At 45.4% G+C, this 26,112-nt stretch overlaps 1 protein-coding gene across 1 annotated transcript in view; it reads right to left on the reverse strand.

The window, feature by feature from the left end:
• c1h8orf34 (chromosome 1 C8orf34 homolog) overlaps positions 1–26,112 on the reverse strand; it is an 805,115-nt gene that overhangs the window by 392,672 nt on the left and 386,331 nt on the right. Inside the window, exon 8 of the mRNA XM_070884539.1 lies at positions 14,419–14,585. Within this exon, the coding sequence (XP_070740640.1) occupies positions 14,419–14,585 (167 nt within the window). The remainder of the gene's footprint in view (positions 1–14,418; positions 14,586–26,112) is intronic.

Raw genomic sequence — 26,112 nt, forward strand, 5'->3', positions numbered from 1 at the left:
GCCGGAATGCCGCACTGCCATAGTTGCCCAGCAACTCAGACATTTTGATATCGACATCGCCGCCCTAAGCGAGACCTGGCGGGTAGGGGAAGGCCAGCTCAAGGAACATGGTGGAGGTTATACCTTTTTCTGGAAAGGAAAACCAGAGGAAGAACGCCGCCTCCACGGAGTCGGCTTCGCCGTCAAAAATGACCTGGTCAACCGTCTCAAAGACTTCCCCTGCGGGGTTAACGAATGCCTCATGACTCTTCACCTTACCCTATCCCGGAACCAATGCGCCACAGTCATCAGTGCATACGCCCCAACACTCGATGCAATGGATGAGGCTAAAGAGGGTTTTTATTCCAACCTCGAGACATCCCTGTCCTGCGTCGCCACGGGCGACAAATTGATCCTCTTAGGTGATTTTAATGCCAGGGTCGGCAAAAACACAGCCCTCTGGGGAGCCATGATTGGCAGAGAGGGGGTAGGGAAAGTCAACTCCAGCGGCACCCTACTCCTGACAAAATGTCTAGAACACGAACTCCTCATCACCAACACCCTGTTCCTCCAGAGGGACAAATACAAGGCATCGTGGCAATACCCTCGCTCCAAACACTGGCATCCGCTTGACTATGTCATCGTCCAAGCCAGGGATTGCAAGGATGTGCGCATCACCCGCACCATGACAGGAGCTGACGACTGCTGGACGGACCATCGCCTAATCCAATCCATCATCAACATTAACATTGCCCCAAAGCAGAGGGGACAGCAGAAGCAGTTCCACAAAAAAGTCAATGCCGGGACACTTAAAGACCCAGCTAAGAGAGCCCTATACAGCCAGCGCCTCACAGCCAATCTGGCATGCCTCGATGACCCTGAGATGCTCAATGCCCACAGCGCTTGGTCTGCCATCCTGGCCTCCATAACCAGTGCCTGTGAGGATAAGGGGTAAGCCATATAGGACCGAGATGAGGAGAAACTTTTTCACTCAGAGAGTGGTGAACCTGTGGAATTCTCTACAACAGAAAATTGTTGAGTCCAGTTCGTTGGATATATTCAAGAGGGAGTTAGATGTAGTCCTTACTACTAGGGGGATCAGGGGGTATGGTGAGAAGGCGGGAGTAGGGTACTGAAGTTGCATGATCAGCCATGATCATATTGAATGGCGGTGCAGGCTCAAAGGGCCGAATGGCCTGCTCCTGCACCTATTTTCTATGTTTCTATGTTAAGAGACACTTGGTTACTCAACTAGAAAACATCAGGACTGGTTTGATGAAAATGATCAGGAGATCCAAGAACTAATAGATCGCAAGCGCAGAGCATTTCTGAGCCTCAAGCAACAACCCAACTCGTGAGCTGCAAAGCAACGTTACAGATGGCTCAAGGCTGAGGTCCAACAAAAAACCCGGGACCTAATGAACAGGTGATGAATGGAGAAAGCACAGGAGATACAACAACTGGTCGACAGCCACGATATGCGAGGATTCATTGCAGTCAAGGCCACCTATGGTCTAAACTCTCAAGGCCCCACCCCACTCCTGGCTAAGAACAGGGAAACACTCATCAAGGACACCGAGGCTGTCAGGGCCCGCTGGAAGGAGCACTTTGAAGATCTCCTCATTTGAGACCCTGCCTTTGACTCGAGTGTTCTCAACTCCATCCCGCAGCATGCGACCCACCACCAACTCAGTGAAACCCCAACGCTGCATGAGGTAGGCAAAGCCATAAAACACCTCAAGAATAACAAGGCTACGGATACGGATGGAATCCCTGCTGAGGCGCTAAAGTATGGCGGAAAGGCGCTGTTGCCGCGTATACATGACCTCATCTCTCTCATTTGAAGGGAGGAGAGCATGCCGGGAGATCTGAGAGATGCAGTGATTGTGACCATTTTTTAAAAAGGGGAAAAGTCCAACTGCAGCAACTACAGGGGAATCTCCCTGCTATCAGCCACTGGGAAGGTTGTCGTTAGAGTTCTCCTCAACTGTCTTCTCCTTGTGGCGGTGGAGCTCCTCCCAGAGTCGCAGTGCGGATTTCGTCCCCTACAGAGCGCAACGGACATGACCTTTGCAGCATGACAACTGCAGGAAAAATACAAGGAGCAGCGCCAGCCCTTATACATGGCCTTTTTCGATCTTACAAAGGCCTTTGACACAGTCAACCGCGAGGGTCTATGGAGCGTCCTCCTCCGTTTCGGATGCCCCCAAAAGGTTGTCAACATCGTTTGCCTGCTCCATGACGACATGCAGGCCGTGATCCTTACCAGCGGATCCATTACAGACCTAACCCATGTCCAGACCGGGGTCAAACAGGGCTGCGTCATCGCTCCAATCCTCTTCTCAATCTTCCTCGCTGCCATGCTCCACCTCACAGTCAACAAGCTCCCCGCTGGAGTGGAACTAAATTACAGAACCAGTGGGAAGCTATTTAACCTACGCCGCTTCCAGGCCAGGTCCAAGATCACTCCAACCTCTGTCGTTGAGTTGCAGTACGCGGGCGACGCCTGCATCTGCGCACATTCAGAGGCTGAACCCCAGGAATATAGTCGATGTATTCACCATTCACCGAGGCATATGAAAGCATGGGCCTTACGCTTAACATCCGTAAGACAAAGGTCCTCCACCAGCCTGTCCTCGCCGCATAGCACTGCCGCCCAGTCATCAAGAGTCACGGCACGACCCTCGACAACGAGGACCATTTCCCATACCTCGGGAGCCTCTTATCAACAAAGGCAGACATTGATGCGGAGATTCAACATCGCCTCTATTGTGCCAGTGCAACCTTCGGCCGCCTGAGGAAAACAATGTTCGAAGACCAGGCCCTCAAACCTACCACCAAACTCATGATCTACAGGGCTGTAGTAATACCCACCACCCTCCTGTATGGATCAGAGGCATGGACGATGTACAGAAGACACCTCAAGTCGCTGGAGATATATCACCAACGATGTCTCCGCAAGATCCTGCAAATCCCCTGGGAGGACAGGCGCACCAACATCAGTGTCCTCATTCAGGCTAACATCCCCAGCATTGAAGCACTGACCACACTCGATCAGCTTTGCTGGGCAGGCCACATAGTTCGCACGCCAGACACGAAACTCCCAAAGCAATTGCTCTATGCGGAGCTCCTTCACGGCAAATGAGCCAAAGGTGGGCAGCGGAAACTTTACAAGGACACCCTCAAAGCCTCCCTGGTGAAGTGTGACATCACTACTGACACCTGGGAGTCCCTGGCCGAAGACCGCCCTATGTGGAGAAAGTGCATCCGGGAGGGCGTTGAGCTCTTCGAATTTCAACGCCGCGGGCGTGAAGAGGTCAGGAGCAGCCAGCAGAAGGAGCATGTCGTAAATCAGTCCCACCGCCTCCCCCTTCCCCCGACAAATGTCTGTCCCACCTGTGACAGGGTCTGTGGCTCTCGTATTGGATTGTTCAGCCACCAAAGAACTCACTTTAGGAGTGGAAGCAAGTCTTCCTCGATTCCGTGGGACTGCCTATGATGATGATGATGTAAACTATACAAGAAGACACTACTGATTCAAGGTACAACAAGAGAAAGGAGGGAGAGAGAAAACAGATAACTACAGACCAGTTAGCCTGACATCAGTAGTAAGGAAAATGCTAAAATCTATTATTAAGGACGTGGTAACAGGGCACTTAGAAAATAATAATAGGATTGGGCAGAGTCAACATGGATTTATGAAATGGAAATCATATTTGACAAATAGTTTTTTGAGGTTGTAACTAGCAGAATAACTAAGGGGAAATTAGTGGGTTTGGTGAATTTTGAATTTTCAGAAGGCATTCGATAAGGTGTCACACAAGAGGTTATTAAACAAAATTAGTCTCATGGAATTGGGGGCAATATACTCGCAAGGTTTGAGGATTAGTGAATGGACAGGAAACATAGAGTAGGAATAAACGAGTCATTTTCGAGTTGGCAGACTGTAACTAGCGGGGTGCCGCAAAGATCGGTGCTTGGACCCCAGCTATTCACAATCTATATCAATGATTTGGATTAGAGGACCAAATGTAATATATCCATGTTTGCTGATGATACAAAGCTAGATGGGAATGAAAGTTGTGAGGAGGATGCAAAGAGGCTTCAAGAGGATATAGACAGGTTAAGTGAATGAGCAAGAACATAGCAAATGGAATATAATGTGGAGAAATGTGAAGTTATCCACTTTGGTAGTAAAAATAGACAAGCAGAGTATTTTTTAAATGGTGAGAGATTGGGACATGTTGGTGTTCAGAGGGACCTGGGTGTCCTTGTACACGAATCACTGAAAGTTAACATGCAGGTACAACAAGCATTTAAGAAAGCAATCCTTTATATAAGAGGATTTTACTAGGGCTCCTATTTATATAGGACCTTTCACATGGTCAGCACACTCCAAGGCATTTCACAGCCAATTAAGTACTTTTGAAGTGTAGTCACTGTTGTAATGTAACAAATGCAGCAGTCATTGCACATTGCAAGGTCCCAAACAGCGATGAGATATATGACATAATCTGTTTTTTAATGATGTCGACTGAGGGGTTAATTCCGGCCAGGAGAACTCTCCTGCTCTTCTTCGAATAGTGCCATGGGATCTTCTATGTCCACCTGAAAGGGCTGATGAGGCCACGGTTTAACATCTCATCTGAAAGACGGTACCTCAGGGTGCAGCACACCATCTGTATTGCACTTGCCTGGGAGCAGCTAGAGAATGGCTACAATATGTCCAAGAAACAGCTGAAGAAAGGCAGAGATTTGAATTTTATGTTTTAAAATTGCGTGGCTGGAGAGTTTACTCTGTCACCTCCAATTGATTTAATTATTTTCGCGAATTTAAAATTAAATTTCATCCCCCACAGCTCAAAGACATGCAGAGTGGATGGGAATATAGAGAGAAAGGATCTTGGTTCGGAAGATCAGGAAGTAGAATCAGTATGGGTGGACATAAGGAATAACAAGGGGCAGAAAAAACTGGTGAGAGTAATATATACAGTAAGTATACCATTGGACAGAATATTAATCAATAAATAGTATGAGCTTGTAAAAAAGGTAATGCAATAATCGTGGGGGACTTTAATCTTCATATATAGACTGGACAAATCAAATTGGAAAAGGTAGTCTGGAGAACGAGTTCATGGAATGCATTCGGGACAGGTCCTGGAACAATACGTCATGGAACCAACCAGGGAACAGGCTATTTAAGATCTTGTATTGTATAATGAGACAAGGTTAATTAGCAATTTCATATGGATTCTTTGGGATAGAGTGATCATAATATGATAGAATTTCACATTAAGTTTGAGAGTGACTTGCTTAAGTCCGAAACTAGAGTCTTTGGGGCCAAAAGTGCCCAATCCATGGGGTGTATCTTGTGCCGCTATTCAGGCCTTTGTTCTGCATTTCCGGTCGGGGCGGTGTTGAGGGGCGTAAGTGCCCTTGCAGCAGGTCAGCCACTCCCGCAAGGCAATTTCCCACCAGGGTCGGAGCCAGTCGGGAGGGGGTCGACGCGTGACCGACAGACAGTAATGGAGTTTAAGGAGGGGGAGGGCCAATTTCAGCTCCTTAAATTTAAATAAAGTCTATTATACAGCTATGAAGGGCTGTCGATGCTGAGACTTTGAGTATATTCAATGCTGAGATTGTTGCATTTTTGATTCTAGGGGAATCAAAGGATATGGAGATTGGACGGGAAATTGGAGTTGAGGACAATGATCAGCCATGATCTTATTGAATGGCGGAGCAGGCTCAAGGGGGCGTATGGCCTACTTCTATAGCCGTATGGCTCGTAATTCTTAAGGTCTTATAGGACATTATTTCCAATGCAAACTGTAGAACATAATAGAGACAAACAGGGAGCAGCCTAACTCAAACAGAAGATGTAGGCCCTGATTTTCTCAGAGGATCTACAATAATTAGATTTGCCATAAAATATATTATATATGTAATTATATTTGAAATTTATATTTATTTTCTTTCTAACAGAAACTTACTTTGAAAATCTAAAGTTAAGCCTCAATAATTCATTAATGAGCTAAGAGATGAACATGTATTAGGAAGCTACCCCTGCAAAGACCATATGAAGTTGCGATCACTACAGATCGCTGTGAACAGCAAAACTTGATGTTATTTCTTATAAAGTCATGGCAGCACAGAGCTGATTTTCACTTCTGCAGAGCATCTCATGTCAAGAATACATATCAGAATATTGGGCGTAGAGGAGCATGTGTCTGTTAGACACATGCACAACTTTTTGTCCGTTAATTTAAATGGATGGTAAATCTGGCAGGCTGCCTAATACATACTTTCAGCACGATGTTTTGCATCAGAAGCAAAAATTGCAATATTTCCCTAAAAAATGTCCTTTGTGTGTGAAGTTAGAGGAAAATTATATCACTAAGATTAGTAAAATAAATGTTCTTTTGATTTTATGCACAGTGTATAGTTTAATTCTATTAAATGCAGCAACTTGCATACCATCTTTAAAAGGCATTTCATTAAAGGGGGAAGGAGGAGTAACAAACACTGAATAAAAATTATGAGAGGTGCACTAAATTGTGCATCTGAGAAAAGTGTTGAAAATTATTGTGGAGAATTTTGTTACGTACTGAAACAAACAGGCTGCTTATCGCTCTTATCAAGTACAACGTGGCAGTTTTCTGCTGTAGATTTCTTCTATTTTTCGCAGCAAAGCCAAACAATTGTAATACAAGGTGCCCTTTACAAGGAGCAAATCCTCTGAGCTGCAAGCTTTGAGCTTATTTTATAACTTTCAAAGTAGGAGGCAATACTATTTTTAGATCAAAGTAGCTCTCCCCTCTCCCAAAACTATTTGTTTATCTTTATTTGAAACACATTTTACAAATATTTAAAAAAAAAACATTATATGCTTGGATTAGAATATGATTTGCAGAAATTTTCAGACAACCTTGGAATGGTGTTCATATATGGCTGTAGGGGATGTATTCTTCAAGAGAAACTAGATAGCAATAGATCCAGTCATTGGCATTCCCACAAAATCAGCTGAAACACGGTTATTATTGAATGTGTCTATATTAAGCCTGAATTAAAAAAATTAGAAAATAGAATGAACTGGAATCAAGTCTGGAAAAACATCTTATATACTTCTGTCTTAGTATGTAGAATAGCTTGGAGCAAATGTCAGGATCTCAGAATTGGTGCTTTTTAAAAAAAACTAAAAGCTAGGGAAGTACTTTCTGTTTCAAGTGACCCCTACCCGTCTCTATCTGAATAATTTATATGGGGTAATTTTGCAAGACTCTGCTGTGGCCATGAGCATGGTTCAAGATAAGGATGTAACACCATGCCCCCATTTTACTATCTATGCTCGCGAGTAGCGAAGCCCAACACTGGCAGTGAAATCCCACAAAGTTACCTCAATGAGGTACAATATATCTATTGCCCTTTTCACAATAACTTTGCTTTTGCTACTGAATTTAGTATTTCTGCCTCGAGATTTCTTGTCTCAATGGCGCCTGTAGTGACTGCTGTCCTATGGAGCTTGCACCCCAGAGCAGCTCCGTTAATTTCAGTGGGGCCTGATCGGTAATCTGTCGCCATTGCTACTGACAAACATAGCCGCTGGCAGAGGGTGCAGTAGTACACAGCTGATGTTGTGTTTTTGAAGGTATTAAGTCGAGATTTTACTGCTTGTTAGGAAAAACTCTACCCCGGAAAAAAAGACATGGCCCCAGAAAATAATCATTTCTGCCCTTCACCAGTTTCAGAAACAGCTGCAGGGTGGTTCTATGTTTGCATCACTACACAGGCGATCAAATAATTCATACATGTCAAGCTAGAAAACTAACAGCTGACCAACAACTTCAAAGAAGCTGAAAGAATAACAACAACCTGTATTTATAACTGCAAGAATGGCCCTGATTTTAAGGCCTAGACATGTAAAAACAAGTAGTTACACAAGCTCTGTCATTAAGTTGTAGATAGGCATAGGATTCCTTTACTTGTATTGAAAAAACAGCACAAGAACATGAAAGCCAAAAGTGGGAAATCCAAATGCTGAAGGCACAGATTTGTGGTGCATTTCCAGGTGGGTCTGCAAAACGCTTTCCTGGAAATTTTTGATTTTTTTTTAACGTTAAAAATAATGCATGCTGGTTAATTTTAAGCATGTTTTATATTTCACAATATATTTCTAATCTAAAAATAGAAAAAACAAATACGCATTTAGATTTTCAGCCTACCAACTAAACCATTGCTCACCGTAAAGTTAGCTTGTCATACTCACACATCATCTCACCCATGCCCATTTCAAAGAGATGCTCCACCCTCTCCAAACTCAGTTCACAGAGGCGCTCTACCTCATCCAACCTCCATCACCTCTCCTCTTCCACCCTCCCATTTCAGACTGGTACTCAACTTCCATGCCCTCCTAATTCAAGCTGACACTCTTCCTGCCTTCTCTCTGTTCAGGCCAGCACTCATTTCCACCTCCACCCAGTTCATGTTGATGCTCTTTTCTGCCCTTCAGTTCACGTCAGCACTATTATTCCCCCCACCCCCGAGATTATGCTGGCACTCTTTTCCCTCTTCCATTTATATCAATACTATCTAACAATTCCCCTTTTAATCTAGTATTCTCTTCCCTACCCCACCTGAAAGTGTTACTTCCCTCGTCCCTTAATTTCTCCTTTCATTACCATCTATTTCCTTCATTCCCATCCATTGTCCGTATTCATTGCCATTCTTTTCCCCCTCTAGTTCCATCCATTGGCCCTTCATTGCCATCCACTTTCTCATTCATTGCCATCAACTCCCTATTTAACGTCATCCATTGCCCCTTCATTGCCATCCATTTCCAACTCCTTATTGTCATCCAGTCCCACGCTTCCTCATCTCTACCTGAGTCCATTGCTAATGGGTAAAATCAGGCCCCCACTTGCCTCAGCCTGGCTAAGGGTCATGATACCTGCCATTGTATACTGTGGGCAGTATACAATGGCAGGTTTTCATGAAAACTCTCGGCTACGGTATACAACAGCTGGAATCATGACATTAGTGATGTTGATGAGATAGTGGCTCCAGTCCGGTCCATTAAATTATGTGGGCTGGGAACTCAGGTAGCAGTAGGAAAAATAAGAAGTTGAATAGATAAAAAGGCTCGAGTCATGTTGACACACTGACTGGGACCCCAAAAAGGTGACTGTGAGCATAAAGCACCGGTGGTTAACATACATGGACGCTCTCAGAAACTTCAATCTGGTAAATCATCTGGAAGAGAGAAACTCCGAGTTTCAGAAAAATCTTCTACCTTAGCTTGCAACCCTGCTAAAATAGCTTTACAAATGCAGCTCATCCGCTGTGTTGTTTAAGGAAGGAGAGTTTGCTGATACATATAAAGAACATGTCCAAATAATTTATTTTCTTGGGTGCAATTATTTATTTCCTTCAATATTCTCTGCTTACAACCCTCCGCAGAAGGCACTGACGTACACTACACACAGAGGGGATTGAGTGAGTGGTTCTCACTTTTGCTATTTAAGACAAAATGCATCAGTATTTGGGGATCTCATGAGAGTTATTAGCATGTTTACAAAATGAGAATTCCCCCCTCCCTCCCCCCCACCCCCATCATAATAGCGGTATGAATTTCTACTATAGTATAACCGAGGAATTAAGGAACTTACTTCAAAATAATACATTTAAAAAGCTTTTTGAGATGTGTCAGAAGGGAGTTCAATCTTTCTATTGCTGCAAGGAAATACAGTCCCAGATATTATTACTTATCAGGAACAATAATAGGACAGACATCAACAATTGTCATCACTTAGTTAAAACCAAAAATTCAACTCCGTTTTAAAGTCATGCGTTTGCTCTTATTTTTATGTAATATTTGATTTGATATTATAATCTACAATATATGAAAAACCTTACATCTTACATTTTCTGTCAACCTTTTCCATTATAAATATCTATGTCTCGACCTAGAATGAAAACTTCCTATATAAATTTGGCACTTTGTAATTACACCCTGCAGCACCACCACTGGCAAAAGAGTGTAATTATAGCATGCAATTTCCATTATAAGTATAGAAATAGGAAATTATGGCTCAATTTTCCAGAGTTATTTGCACCGTTTTTTTGGCCTAAATTTAAATATCCAAGTTTCCCCAAAGATTGTGCACCAACGTAACTCAGTTAGTTATGATTTTTTTTAGGTTCGTTTTTTTTGTAACCCGTAACCCGTGCCAATTCTGGCCATTTAAGTTTAGCCAGCTCCGATTTACTCCAATTTTTCTTAGGGCAGTGTATGTGACCGCTCTGGAAAAACCTTCTGGACAGGTAAGAAAATCAGCACAGCAGATGCAGTTCCACGGCCCGGACGGCAGCAGCAGAGAGGGAGAGAGAGTGGGGGGGTGGGGGGGGGAGGCGGTGGGTGGAAGAGGCCTTTCGGCCAGGGTTGAGAGCAGCAACCGGCACCGGCAGGGGAGGGAAGCCTTTCGGCCAGAGTTAGGAGTGGTACCCGGCATCAAGAGGCCCTTCAGCCAGGGCTAGCAGTGGTAACCGGTATTGGGAGGAGGGAGGCCCTTCAGCCAGGGCTAGCAGCAGCAATCGGCACCCGGCACCGGGAGGCCTTTCGGCCAGGGTTAGGAACGGCACCAGGCCCCGGAAAGGTGGGCGGGGGGAGGGGGGGGGGGGGAAGTTGATAGACCTTTAGTATAAACACTTTAATAATTTAATGCTGGATGCTGCTGCAACGTGCAAGGTGCTTGTGCAGGTTGCTGTGAGCCAGCCAGAAAGTATTGTATGTTTCACTTTCCAGCCTCAGCCCGCAGTTACCCTGGCATCCCGATTTTTTTGGCACAGATCTTAGGCTCCACTACCAAAGCTAAAGGACAGGTTAGGCAGCGCAAAAATGAACAATTCAAACGGGGAAAGTTGGATGATTTTTTTGGGTGTAGTTGGGCCCCAAAGAAATTGACGTAACCCTTCAAGTACGCCAAAAAACAGCTTTGGGGAGAATTGAGCCCATGATATAATGTGTAAAGTTGACAGGCAGTGCAAGCAAATATAAGATTTTTAATATATTATATAGATTCTATTCAATTTTCCAGGGAACTTTGCCTTGAAATGTGTAAGGGAGAAGAATTTGCATAAGAATGTTGCACAGAAATAGGGTGGTGTAGCAGACAGCTCATTGGAGCAGGTTTTAGGATTTTTAGTGCTCCCTGCACAGAGCTTTGCATGAAGGAAGGACATATTGAGAATTGAGATATTCCATCCCCTCCATCAGTGTGCTCCTCGTATCTGTGCCAGTGTGTACAGGGAGCACATTCTAATCAATTAACTGCCTGAACTCATGAACTTGAGCCAGTGCGGTCGTGTCATAAAAGTGTCAGTCTGTGCACCAATGGATGCATAAATCTAATATTTTTACTGGACACAGAAAAACCTACTGTATGGAAAACAATATGTTTATTTCCCAAATGTACTGCAGTGCTATGCTTATTTTGAAAGACTACTATGATTCATTTCATGTCACTGTCATCATCTATAGGCAGACAGGAGCAGGACTAACTTTGTTTATAAATATAATTGATGCATTCTCCCCTGAATAAATAAAGCCAAGGCTGGGGAAGGCATAAAATGATCACCGTGTTCCATTGTATCTGGTTTCCAGAAAGTGGCTTTTGTCTTCAGCTTCAACTAAGCCAGAAAGATTTTGTTTGGGAGGTCCAAACAGCACCCCCTTGTCGATCATTCAACTTGGCCATGGCTTTAAGTGCTTTGAGCATTATTTGATGTCTGCCTGGAATTCAGTTCATTCAGTTCAAAAGTTAATGAAACATTTAGCCCTCTGATCTGAGAAAGAAAGAGGCAGAGACAGAGAACCATGAAAGATTGGGAATTGGGATGGTCCGACATGAAACTGAAAGCAAATGCTGGAGCGTGTTGATAAAGGAACTCTCACAACAATCTATTATAGTCAGAAGTACACCGTAGTTTTAAAAGATCTGGTAGTTTCTGGTATCGTGCTGTTTTGTATGGGAAATGTTCGCTGAGACCCTGCGCCACCAGCAGAGTTTTACACACATCAGGCAGCTCATCAGAAAAATGTAAGTGCATTGCCTGTGATTCTTCGATAAGGTGCCTTCTTTATGCAAGGCCGGACTTGTGAAATCAGATTCCACAAAATTTGACTGTAGGTAGATATGTTCTACTTGTTTTTAATTTCTGTGATGAAATCTAGTTATTTAATTCAACCTAGCTTGAATGTGCTATGTTAATTACACAATTTACCGGAGGAGCGGGAGTGATAAGATATAAAGGCTGCAGGCAGCTAGACAACGATGTTATTTAGATTAAAATCTGCTTTTAACTTCAAAGTTTTCTTTCAGTGGGTTAGCTTCGTAGGGCAGTCACATGCCAGGGATATAGAACTGACGACAGATGAGGCATCTGTCAATGTGGCCTCAGATAATGGAGGCTCTTAAAAACATCGCAAACATTCACACATTCAAGATTGAAAAGCCCTTTTGGGCTTTACAAAAACTAGTTTCAAAGGGGCCCTTAGGGTGAGGGGAGGTGGTTGGTAGCATGTTTAATTGGCCAGCCCCTGGATAGCTGGGGGTTTTAAGATCATGGCCCCCACTATCCCGCCCCCACCCCCAACTTCCTGTGGACATTCGGAACAAATGGAGAGTAAAATAGTGCCAGAGGGCTAAATGATGAAATTGTTTTTCCTTGCAAAAATGCATGTCACCTGCTGGACGCATCTGTGAACAACAAAGCGGCTGATGTTGCTAATTCTCCTTGTGGCAGCTTGGAATGAAAATACAGCCTCCTCCCAATTGAATGAAAATTCAGGATGTTAGATTCTGGGAGATACCACAACTCTGTCACTAGCTCACTAAAAAGCAGTTTTGTTGCAACTTTCACATTTAGTGCATTTCTGCCTATAAATACATCGTTGGTGCTTTTTGCAAGATCCTGCAAATCCCCTGGGAGGACAGACGCACCAATGTTAGCATCCTTGATCAGGCCAACATCCCCAGCATCAAAGCACTGACCATACTCGACCAGCTCCGTTGGACGATCCACATTATTCGCATGCCTGACAAGACTCCCAAAGCAAATGCACTACTCGGAACTCCTACAGACAAGTGAGCCTAAGGTGGGCAAAATAAACGTTTCAAGGACACCCTCAAAGCCTCCTTGATAAAATGCAACATCCCCACCGACACCTGAGAGTCCCTGGCCAAAGACTGCCCTAGGTGGAGGAGGTACATCCGGGGGGGTGCTGAGCACCTCGAGTCTCGTCACCGAGGGCATGCAGAAACCAGGTGCAGGCAGCGGAAGGAGCGTGCGGCAAACCAGTCCCACCCACCCTTTCCTTCAACAACTGTCTGTCCCACCTGTGACAGAGACTGTGGTTCCCATATTGGACTGTTCAGGCACCTAAGAACTCACTTTTGGAGTGGAAGCAAGTCTTCCTCAATTTCGAGGGACTGCCTATGATGATGATGATAAATACATCTTCTTCAATAATGGTGGTGTAGGTACTCTGCCTCCGTTACAAAATGACCTGTTTCATATCCCTTTTTTTCATTGTCTTCCTTATTTTCCAAATAACACACAAAAAAGGGGGAGGATATTCAGCTCTTATAAAATTATAATTGCAGTAACTAAAAATATTTCCAGTCAAAACTCTTTTCCAAAAACCTCAAAAAGCAAACAGGCAAAAATCAACACTGAAAATAGCACCCTGCACAATAACCATCAGAAAGCTAAAGCAAAATGCCCAATTTGGAGATTCTTCTCAAAATAAAATGGGTCACCCTTTAAATGCTGACTTCCTATTAACCCAGAATCATAGAATTCCTATCATTTGTAAAGTTTTTTTAACTCTGTGATTCACATGGGAAATTAAATATGCAGAAAGCGACACTTACATTTCTCACATGAATTATAGGCATTAAAAAACATTCTGCTAAGTGTAAGACTCACATGTGAATCACAAGAGTTGGCATACTGCAATTAGCATCGCTCACCTTGCCAATTTGAACTGCTATCTGCTTTGCTTTACTCAGCCTCTAAAAGGGACCTTTCATGCCTTCCTGCAAGAATTCTGATGAAACACCTCCGTCCAAAATGTTAACCTGTATTTTCCTTTTCCGGATGCTGATGGAACTTGCTATGAAATTCCAGCACGCTCAAATTTTTTATAAACTTCATAATAATCTTTGACCACAGAGAAGACCCTAATTAAGAAATGCTGTACTATACTGCATGGTCTCATGCTGAGATGAAGATATCCTCTTATAGAGCAGTAAGAATGTAGTGGTTGTGGATCACAGAGCTTAACTTTTCTACACAAGGTTTTGTAGAATACCTGGAATAAAACCTGTAATTTGATACAATGCTGTCCTATATCGAATGTTACGATAGTGCCAGGTGTCTCACCCAGTAATTCCATGGCATCGTCCTCATCCTCTATGTCTTCTTCAGCCACAGATGGTGCATTACTGTGCACAGAGTCAAAGGAATCCTGGGATAGCATTGCAGCTAAAAGCTTCTTATGTTGTTGCTGCTGTTGTCTTAAGCCTTTACTCTTCTGCTCCAATTTTGTGCTGCAAGAACATTTTTGAATGACTTGTCAATTTTGATTGATAATGCTAAATACCCACAACATGTATTCCAGATCAACTGTTAAATGATAATTACGAAGAATAATTTCTGACTTAACTGTTTCGATGAAAGCATGACAAATTGCATTATTTTTTAAAATATCAACATGAAGACAACATTTGAATTCAAAACAAAATAAACATTAATTTTTGAATAACTTTTCAGCAAAATTTGAGCCTTATGGTAATTGCTCTTTGTGCTCTGGTTATTGGATTGATGAGAGTACTGAAAACTCAAGAGTGACAATTAGTTATGGGAGCATTCTAGTTATGGCTGCAGTCAGCCCGAATTAGCAGAAAATATCATACAGGGGGACATATTGTGCAGCCAAGGCTTAGGAATTATTGAGACCACAATGGCAGCAGATACTCAACAGTTGCTGAAAGACTTGCTATGCACTGTCTTCTCTCCAACCCCTGATTGTGCACCCAACCCTGGCGCAATTCCCAGCATCAAGGGCACTTAAATATTGTTGGTGGGTGCCAGAGCCATTTACAACACTGCTGGGTCATGTACCTCAGGTGGGGACATGGGGGAGGGAAATTGTTGTCTTGTGTTAGCACAGAGCAAATTGGTCCATGGTTTTGGCTGTAGGCTCAGTTTTTTAATTGAGGCCCAGAAAATCTATGGCCAATCGAGCAGACTTCTGTTGTAACTTTAGTGGGAGTCTGCCACAATTAGACTGGGACCCAGATAGGCTTGGTCCTAAACTTGCACCCAAGTTTCCAGGATAGCCATGTGGGGGCAGAGCTTGTGCCTGTCCCTTACAAGGTTTTTCATGTAAAGGGGGATGGGACCGGGGACTTCAAAAGTCAGAGCTTCTGCGCCTCAGGTTTTCCTTGTGATCTGGTGTATGGTTAAAACTAGTATGCCTCGAGCCTAGATGTGCCAGATGATTAAAGGGGGATCTATGGCCCACCTCAGAGGTCCAAGCTGGGACTGTGGTCTGGATTCCAGAAGATCTGGCCACGATTTATTTTTAAATTTGTGAAGTGGCACCTACACTTTTCTTCCCAGGGGGTGCAAGGGAGGAGTAATGGGCAGAAATGTCTTGGCCAGACTTTAAGGTCTTGGTGCACTCAAATGCACGCTTTGTTCACTGAAGACATTTAAATAATGGGGCCTCCTTCTGGCCCCACAAACTTTGGCAGGGTCAGCAGCAGAGATTAGAGCAGGTGCACCTTGGCATTTACACTGAGACACGCTACCGCCAGGTATTCAGGGCCTGAAAAACCTGCTCATGTTCAAGTATGGCAGTTTCCTTAAACTACCATCTACAAGCTGCTCAGCAATCAATTACACTGATGAAACTGGTATTTTAAATCTAACCCCTCCCCTTCTCTTTTGCTACAGCAGAAATGATGGGGAAAATTTTATATAATGTATGCCAGTCATTTACCTTTCATTATAGTATGCTGCCCTGTATTTGGGTAGAGGTTTTATACAGCCGTCAGTTTGAGCAGAAAATATTAGAAGTGCAGAAGGGCATATTATAACATGTAATCATGTTTAAATTTCTATACTATGACTCGACTCAGTTCAAGACCTCCTGAGTCCTTCAAAATCAAGTGGCATTGCTTGTAACTGTTTACTGATATAGCAACATCTCTTTCAAGTTTGAGATAACCTCATAAAGGTTTGAGGCTGAAAGTTATCTCTACCAGGATACTGTGAATAATCAGGTTTAGACTGCATCAACCATATCAAGATGTAAGGCTCAATTTTCCTCAGTGATTTGTGCTGTTTTTTTGGCAGCGCCGCTTTTTTTGGCGTAAGTTAAAAAATGTAAGTTTCCCCAATGAATGTGCGCCAGCGTAACTCAGTTAGTTATGATTTTTTTAGGTTCATTATTTTTTGCATCATTTTTTGTAACCTGATGTCTGCGCCAGTTTTTCTCAATTATGTAATTTTGACCCCAAAATAATTCTCCTAGGTCAGCGTAGGTGACCACTTCCGAAAAACCTTCTGGTGAGTTAATAAAAACCAGGGAGGGGGAAGATGGTTCCCGATCAGACCTGAGTGTGGTCCATACAGACCTTGTGGGAAGAGAGAACAAAGAACCTTGCCTGCCTGTCATTTTGAGCTTCTTGCAAAGGTAAAATTTAATTATCGCATGAGGAACCTCAGAGCACGTAGGGTGATGGGCAGGAGGCCTTACCCACGTTGGGTATATCGAGACAGGCGTTCGTACCTGCACCTGAGTGATGCAGGCTGTGTCAGAAGGCTGCGTTCCACAAAGAAGTTGTAATTGAGATCTGTGAGTTAGTAAAAGCAGACCTGTAACCTAGAAGCGTCAGGGGGACCGCTTTGTCAGTTGAACTGAAGGTTACAGCTGCACTTTCATTCTCTGCATCTGGATCGTTCCAAGCTACAACTGGGGATGTGTGCGCCATTTCTCAACGTGCAACACATGTCTGCTTTCAGCAGGTGACTGCTACACTACATGCCCAGAGGAATGACTACATAAAGTTCCCCATGATCACCCAGACTATGCGTGACAGGGCTGTGGGTTTCTCCAGGATTGTTGGCTTCCCTAAGGCACAGAGTTGCATTGATTGTACCCATATCGCTTTGTACGCACCTTTGGAGGATTCCGAGATGCACAGGAACAGAAAAGGCTTCCACTCCATTAATGTGCAGCTCGTGTGTGACGACATGCATCACATCATGTCAGTTGATGCAAGATACCCTGGGAGCACCCATGATGTTTTCATCCTACGCGAGAGCATTATATCTGCCATGTTTCAGCAGCAGGCAGAAAGGCAGAGCTGGCTACTGGGAGACAAAGGGTAGGGCCTCGCCACTTAGCTCATGACGCCCCTATGCGTAACACGGACAGAAGCTGACCGGGAATATAACATGTCGCAGATTGCAACACGCAGCATAAAGAGGACCATTGGCATCTTGAAACAGCGTTTCTGATGCTTGGACCATTCCAGAGGTTACTTGCTGTACTCCTCTGAGATTGTTGATCAGTTCACTGTTGTGTGCTGCATGCTGCATAACTTAACCATCGTGAGGCAGAAGCAGTTGGTAGTAGAAGATCCACCTGAGGTGAGAGTGGCTGATGATAATGATGATGAGGAAGATGCAGATGACGAGGATGAGGACGAGGAAGCCATGCAACTACCTGAACCCAGTGCATGATGGCGGAGGAGGGTGAGCCGTCGTGCCCCTTTAACGATTGCTCGAGCCTTGCGCCAGCAGCTCATCCATGAACGCTTTGCTGCCTGAAGGCTCAGCGGCAACTATTCCACATGGACCATGTTTGGAGCTGTTCTGTAATTTTGTGTTGTGTTAATGGAACAAATTATGGAAATGATTCGTGTTTACTTCAAGAAGTTGTGTTAATGATGGAACAAATAATGGAAATGATTCAGTTATAATTTAAAATATATTTTATTCAAAAGTTTAACAAACATTTGTTTGTACTTAACTTAACTTTAGTAAAAATATTCTTGTATCAAACTTTAAAGTTTTCACTTAAGATCACTTACAAACTTTAAGATCACTTAAAACCTTCAAGATCACTTATTAACTTTTAAACTTGTAAATTTACATAACTTACAAAAAACTTTTAATTTGAGAACAGTTACAAAAGTAACAACAATAATAACAACAAGAGCAGCAAAGAAAGGCTGCACCCATCTCTCATCCACCTTATTCTAAGACCGCCAGTGGTGGGTGGGTGGGGGGGACGCAGGCGGTAATGTGGAAGGCCAGGGGCTTGGGCCTTTTCAGAAGCTGGTCTGGGGATTGGAGTGGGAGTGGCAGTTGATTCTGCCAATGGGTGCGTGGTCTCGGCGTGATCCCTTATTGCAACAGCTAACTCCAACATTCCCTTCCACATGTGCTCTGACAGTGTCTCAACTACCTCCAACATTCCCTCCCTCATGTTCGCCGACAGTGTCTCCCCTACCTGTGACATGCCCTCTCTCATGTTGAGCAAAAGTGTGTCAATTACCTGCAACCTTCCCTCCCTCATGTTCACTGACAGCGCATCAGCTACGTGCGACATTCCCTCCCTCATGTGCACCGACATTGTTTCGGCTGACTGAGACATTCCCTCCCTCATGTTCCCGGACAGCGTTCTCATTTCTCATGCGAGTGTTGTTACTTCTCCCGACAGTCCTGATACCTCATCATTCACCCCACTGATGGTGTCCAGGAGTGATCGGGTAAGGTCAATGCTCTCTAAACTCATTGCCATCATGTGAACCACATCTGTCAGAACCTGCACCTCAGGAGAGCGTGGTCGAGCTCTCCTTCCCCTCGGTGTGGCTCACTGCATCCTACTGGGACCTACAGCTTCGGACGGTGCCCTGCGTGTGCCTTGATGCATCCCACTGGGACCCACAGCCTGGGACGATGGGGCCCTGGGTGTGCCTCGCTGCACCCCACTGAAATCCCCAGCTTCGGATGGTGGGAAACCATGGAACGTCCCACCAACATTCAAACCACTACTCAGGGAAGGGGCGAGCACCGCAATGGGCGGCACCTGCACCTCCTCAAAAGTGAGTACAACAGTGGGGGCTTCATTCATCCCCTCCCCCTCTCCCTCCTCCTCACCCCCATGCTCTTGGTCTGGAAGGTCAGATTGGAAGAAGTTCTCCTCTTCAGGCTCATCCTCATCTGAATCATCTTCTGCATCGTCATGGTTGGCCTCAAATTTTGCAAAACATAACAGAACAGAAAAATGGTTAGCAGCAGATGAGGGGGTAGGGTGGGTGGCATGAGTAGGCTCACTCAGCGCAGGAAGCAGGCAGATTTGAAGGACCACGATGAATGATAACACATTGCATCAACTGAAGCGTAGCTGAGGGAGACAGCCCCATGAACCGAAGCATGGCTAGCCTGCGCAGTACTTAACATTTAATAAAGCCAGACTATGGAATTTGCAGGACTTGCCCTCTCCCTCGAGTGTGGACCCAGCTTGTGCAGTGGTGGTTGCTTTTCTCCAGGCAGGACCCATCAAAGGGTGTCAGTGGGTGCAGATTTGCCGGGCCTCCTCCTGTTCGAGTTTTTTCTCGTTTGTTGTGTGCCACTTTCCTCTGCAAAGATGAAAATATAACTTTTTAGAGAGGGTGTTTTTCTGCTGGGTGGGACATATACAGATGGTCACATTTACAATTGCAATTCCATTGAAAAATGAAATATTACTTACACTAACTACTTGACCAAGGTCCTGCCACTTCTTTTTGCACTGGCCTCCAGACCTCGGGGTGGTCACCATTGCACAGTAATCTTCTAGAAGTTGGTTCCAGCGTTTCTTCATTTCTTTAGGTGGAACATTTGTGTGACCTCTGCTGGTGTCCAGCTCCTGGAATAGATAAGCGGCCGCAAACGAGACTCCAGGATGTTATGTTGCCTCCCTGGTGCAAGGGTCAAGGATGTCTTGGAGTAGCCGCAATGCATTCTGGAGGGGGAGAGACGCGGGAGTCGAGAGAGGCAGCGGCCTATAAAAGGCTCAGCAGTCCGGGGAGCGTCGAGAGACGCGGGAGTCGAGAGAGGCAGCGGCCTATAAAAGGCTCAGCAGTCCGGGGAGCGTCGAGAGAGGCGGGAGTCGAGAGAGGCAGCGGCCTATAAAAGGCTCAGCAGTCCGGGGAGCGTCGAGAGACGCGGGAGTCGAGAGAGGCAGCGGCCTATAAAAGGCTCAGCAGTCCGGGGAGCGTCGAGAGAGGCGGGAGTCGAGAGAGGCAGCGGCCTATAAAAGGCTCAGCAGTCCGGGGAGCGTCGAGAGACGCGGGAGTCGAGAGAGGCAGCGGCCTATAAAAGGCTCAGCAGTCCGGGGAGCGTCGAGAGAGGCGGGAGTCGAGAGAGGCAGCGGCCTATAAAAGGCTCAGCAGTCCGGGGAGCGTCGAGAGACGCGGGAGTCGAGAGAGGCAGCGGCCTATAAAAGGCTCAGCAGTCCGGGGAGCGTCGAGAGAGGCGGGAGTCGAGAGAGGCAGCGGCCTATAAAAGGCTCAGCAGTCCGGGGAGCGTCGAGAGAGGCGGGAGTCGAGAGAGGCAGCGGCCTATAAAAGGCTCAGCAGTCCGGGGAGCGTCGAGAGAGGCGGGAGTCGAGAGAGGCAGCGGCCTATAAAAGGCTGAGCAGTCCGGGGAGCGTCGAGAGAGGCGGGAGTCGAGAGAGGCAGCGGCCTATAAAAGGCTCAGCAGTCCGGGTACCGGTGCAGCTCCAGCTGAGAGAAGTCAAAAAAGAAGTAGAAAGAAATCAAAAGGTGACGTCACAGCCAACGTGGTAAGTGATTGGCTGCTGGTTGGTGAGTAGTTTTTCTTTTTCTTTATTAGTCAGTAACTTTTAACATTGTTGTCGGCAATTTAAGTGTATCTAAGGGTTAAGTCATGGCAGGACAGCTCGGTCACGTGATATGCTCCTCCTGTACCATGTGGGAACACGGGGACAACACCAGTGTCCCTGACGACTACATGTGCGGGAAGTGTGTCCACCTCCGGCTACTGACGGTCCGCGTTGCGGAGTTGGAGCTGAAGGTGGATTCACTCTGGAGCATCCACGATGCTGAGAATGACGTGAGTATCACGTGTAGCGAGTTGGTCTTACCGCAGGAGAAGGGTCCACAGCCAGCGAGGGAATGGAAGACCAGCAGGAAGAGTAGTGCAAGGAAGGTAGTGCAGGGGTCCCCTGTGGTCATCCCACTGCAAAACAGATACACTGCTTTGAGTGCTGTTGAGGGGGATGACTCATCAGGAGCGGGCAGCAGCAGCCAAGTTCATGGCACCGTGGCTGGCTCTGTTGCACAGGAGGGCAGGAAAAAGAGTGGGCGAGCGATAGTGATAGGGGATTCAATTGTAAGGGGAATAGATAGGCGTTTCTGCGGCCGCAACCGAGACTCCAGGATGGTATGTTGCCTCCCTGGTGCAAGGGTCAAGGATGTCTCGGAGCGGGTGCAGGACATTCTAAAAAGGGAGGGAGAACAGCCAGTTGTCGTGGTGCACGTTGGTACCAATGACATAGGTAAAAAAAAGGGATGAGTTCCTACGAAATGAATTTAAGGAGCTAGGAGCTAAATTAAAAAGTAGGACCTCAAAAATAGTAATCTCAGGATTGCTACCAGTGCCACGTGCTAGTCAGAGTAGGAATCGCAGGATAGCTCAGATGAATACGTGGCTTGAGCAATGGTGCAGCAGGGAGGGATTCAAATTCCTGGGGCATTGGAACCAGTTCTGGGGGAGGTGGGACCAGTACAATCCGGACGGTCTGCACCTGGGCAGAATCGGAACCAATGTCCTCGGGGGAGTGTTTGCTAGTGCTGTTGGGGAGGAGTTAAACTAATATGGCAGGGGGATGGGAACCAATGCAGGGAGACAGAGGGAAACAAAAAGGAGGCAAAAACAAAAGACAGGAAGGAGATGAGGAAAAGTGGAGGGCAGAGAAACCCAAGGCAAAGAACAAAAAGGGCCATTGTACAGCAAAATTCTAAAAGGACAGAGAGTGTTAAAAAAACAAGCCTAAAGGCTTTGTGTCTTAATGCAAGGAGTATCCGCAATAAGGTGGATGAATTAACTGTGCAAATAGATGTTAACAAATATGATGTGATTGGGATTACGGAGACGTGGCTCCAGGATGATCAGGGCTGAGAACTCAACATCCAGGGGTATTCAACATTCAGGAAGGATAGAATAAAAGGAAAAGGAGGTGGGGTAGCATTGCTGGTTAAGGAGGAGATTAAGGCAATAGTTAGGAAGGACATTAGCTTGGATGATGTGGAATCTATATGGGTAGAGCTGCAGAACACCAAAGGGCAAAAAACGTTAGTGGGAGTTGTGTACAGACCTCCAAACAGTAGTAGTGATGTTGGGGAGGGCATCAAATAGGAAATTAGGGGTGCGTGCAATAAAGGTGCAGCAGTTATAATGGGTGACTTTAATATGCACATAGATTGGGCTAACCAAACTGGAAGCAATACGGTGGAGGAGGATTTTCTGGAGTGCATAAGGGATGGTTTTTTAGACCAATATGTCGAGGAACCAACTAGGGGGGAGGCCATCTTAGACTGGGTGTTATGTAATGAGAGAGGATTAATTAGCAATCTCATTGTGCGAGGCCCCTTGGGGAAGAGTGACCATAATATGGTGGAATTCTGCATTGGGATGGAGAATGAAACTGTTAATTCAGAGACCATGGTCCAGAACTTAAAGAAGGCTAACTTTGAAGGTATGAGGCGTGAATTGGCTGGGATGGATTGGCGAATGATACTTAAGGGGTTGACTGTGGATGGGCAATGGCAGACATTTAGAGACCGCATGGATGAACTACAACAATTGTACATTCCTGTCTGGCACAGAAATAAAAAAGGGAAGGTGGCTCAACCGTGGCTATCAAGGGAAATCAGGGATAGTATTAAAGCCAAGGAAGTGGCATACAAATTGGCCAGAAATAGCAGCGAACCTGGGGACTGGGAGAAATTTAGAACTCAGCAGAGGAGGACAAAGGGTTTGATTAGGGCAGGGAAAATGGAGTATGAGAAGAAGCTTGCAGGGAACATTAAGACGGATTGCAAAAGTTTCTATAGATATGTAAAGAGAAAAAGGTTAGTAAAGACAAACGTAGGTCCCCTGCAGTCAGAATCAGGGGAAGTCATAACGGGGAACAAAGAAATGGCGGACCAATTGAACAAGTACTTTGGTTCGGTATTCATGAAGGAGGACACGAACAACCTTCCGGTTATAAAAGGAGTCGGGGGGTCTAGTAAGGAGGAGGAACTGAGGGAAATCCTTATTAGCCGGGAAATTGTGTTGGGGAAATTGATGGGATTCAAGGCCGATAAATCCCCAGGGTCTGATGGACTGCATCCCAGAGTACTTAAGGAGGTGGCCTTGGAAATAGTGGATGCGTTGACAGTCATTTTCCAACATTCCATTGACTCTGGATCAGTTCCTATGGAGTGGAGGGTAGCCAATGTAACCCCACTTTTTAAAAAAGGAGGGAGAGAGAAAACAGGGAATTATAGACCGGTCAGCCTGACATCGGTAGTGGGTAAAATGATGGAATCAATTATTAAGGATGTCATAGCAGTGCATTTGGAAAGAGGTGACATGATAGGTCCAAGTCAGCATGGATTTGTGAAAGGGAAATCATGCTTGACAAATCTTCTGGAATTTTTTGAGGATGTTTCCAGTAGAGTGGATAAGGGAGAACCAGTTGATGTGGTATATTTGGACTTTCAGAAGGCGTTCGACAAGGTCCCACACAAGAGATTGATGTGCAAAGTTAGAGCACATGGGATTGGGGGTAGTGTACTGACATGGATTGAGAACTGGTTGTCAGACAGGAAGCAAAGAGTAGGAGTAAATGGGTACTTTTCAGAATGGCAGGCAGTGACTAGTGGGGTACCGCAAGGTTCTGTGCTGGGGCCCCAGCTGTTTACACTGTACATTAATGATTTAGATGAGGGGATTAAATGTAGTATCTCCAAATTTGCGGATGACACTAAGTTGGGTGGCAGTGTGAGCTGCGAGGAGGATGCTGTGAGGCTGCAGAGCGACTTGGATAGGTTAGGTGAGTGGGCAAATGCATGGCAGATGAAGTATAATGTGGATAAATGTGAGGTTATCCACTTTGGTGGTAAAAACAGAGAGACAGACTATTATCTGAATGGTGACAGATTAGGAAAAGGGGAGGTGCAAAGAGACCTGGATGTCATGGTACATCAGTCATTGAAGGTTAGCATGCAGGTGCAGCAGGCGGTTAAGAAAGCAAATGGCATGTTGGCCTTCATAGCAAGGGGATTTAAGTACAGGGGCAGGGAGGTGTTGCTACAGTTGTACAGGGCATTGGTGAGGCCACACCTGGAGTATTGTGTACAGTTTTGGTCTCCTAACCTGAGGAAGGACATTCTTGCTATTGAGGGAGTGCAGCGAAGGTTCACCAGACTGATTCCCGGGATGGCGGGACTGACCTATCAAGAAAGACTGGATCAACTGGGCTTGTATTCACTGGAGTTCAGAAGAATGAGAGGGGACCTCATAGAAACATTTAAAATTCTGACGGGGTTAGACAGGTTAGATGCAGGAAGAATGTTCCCAATGTTGGGGAAGTCCAGAACCAGGGGACACAGTCTAAGGATAAGGGGTAAGCCATTTAGGACCGAGATGCGGAGGAACTTCTTCACCCAGAGAGTGGTGAACCTGTGGAATTCTCTACCACAGAAAGTTGTTGAGGCCAATTCACTAAATATATTCAAAAAGGAGTTAGATGAGGTCCTTACTACTAGGGGGATCAAGGGGTATGGCGAGAAAGCAGGAATGGGGTACTGAAGTTGAATGTTCAGCCATGAACTCATTGAATGGCGGTGCAGGCTAGAAGGGCCGAATGGCCTACTCCTGCACCTATTTTCTATGTTTCTATGTTTCTATATAGGTACCAACAATATAGGTAAAATATGGGATGAGGTCCTACAAGCTGAGTTTAGGGAGCTAGGAGTTAAAGTAAAAAGTAGGACCTCAAAGGTAGTAATCTCAAGATTGCTACCAGTGCCACGTGCTAGTCAGAGTAGGAATGGCAGGATAGCTAAGATGAATATGTGGCTTAAGGAGTGGTGCAGGAGGGAGGGATTCAAATTTCTGGGACACTGGAACCGGTTTTGGGGGAGGTGGGACCAGTACAAACCGGACGGTCTGCACCTGGGCAGGACCGGAACCAATGTCCTCGGGGGAGTGTTTGCTAGTGCTATTGGGGAGTGGTTAAACTAATATGGCAGGGGGATGGGAACCTATGCAGGAAGCCAGACGGAAGTAAAATGGGGGCAGAAGCAAAAGCTAGAAAGAAGAAAAGGAAAAGTGGAGGGCAGAGAAACCCAAGGCAAAAATCAAAAAAGGCCACATTATAGCTAAATTCTAAAGGGACAAAGTGTGTTAAAAAGACAAGCCTGAAGGCTCTGTGCCTCAATGCGAGGAGTATTCATAATAAGGTGGACAAATTAACTGTGCAGGCAGCTATTAATGAATATGATATAACTGGGATTATGTAGACATGGCCCCAGGGTGACCAAGGCTGAGAACTCAACATCCAGGGGTATTCAACATTTTGGAAGGATAGACAGAAAGGAAAAGGAGGTGGGGTAGCGTTGCTGGTTAAAGAGGAAATTAACGCAATAGTAAGGAAGGACATTAGCTTGGATGATGTGGAATCTGTATGGATAGAGCTGTGGAATACCAATGGGCAGAAAACATAAGAACATAAGAACATAAGAATTAGGAACAGGAGTCGGCTATCTAGCCCCTCGAGCCTGCTCTGCCATTCAACAAGATCATGGCTGATCTAGCCGTGGACTCAGCTCCACTTACCCGCCCGCTCCCCGTAACCCTTAATTCCCTTATTGGTTAAAAATCTATCTATCTGTGACTTGAATACATTCAATGAGCTAGCCTCAACTGCTTCCTTGAAACGCTTGTGGGAGTTGTGTACAGACCACCATACAGTAGTAGTGAGGTTGGGGACAGCATCAAACA

The sequence above is a fragment of the Pristiophorus japonicus genome, chromosome 1 (genome assembly GCF_044704955.1).
Source record: "Pristiophorus japonicus isolate sPriJap1 chromosome 1, sPriJap1.hap1, whole genome shotgun sequence".
NCBI lineage: Eukaryota > Metazoa > Chordata > Chondrichthyes > Pristiophoridae > Pristiophorus > Pristiophorus japonicus.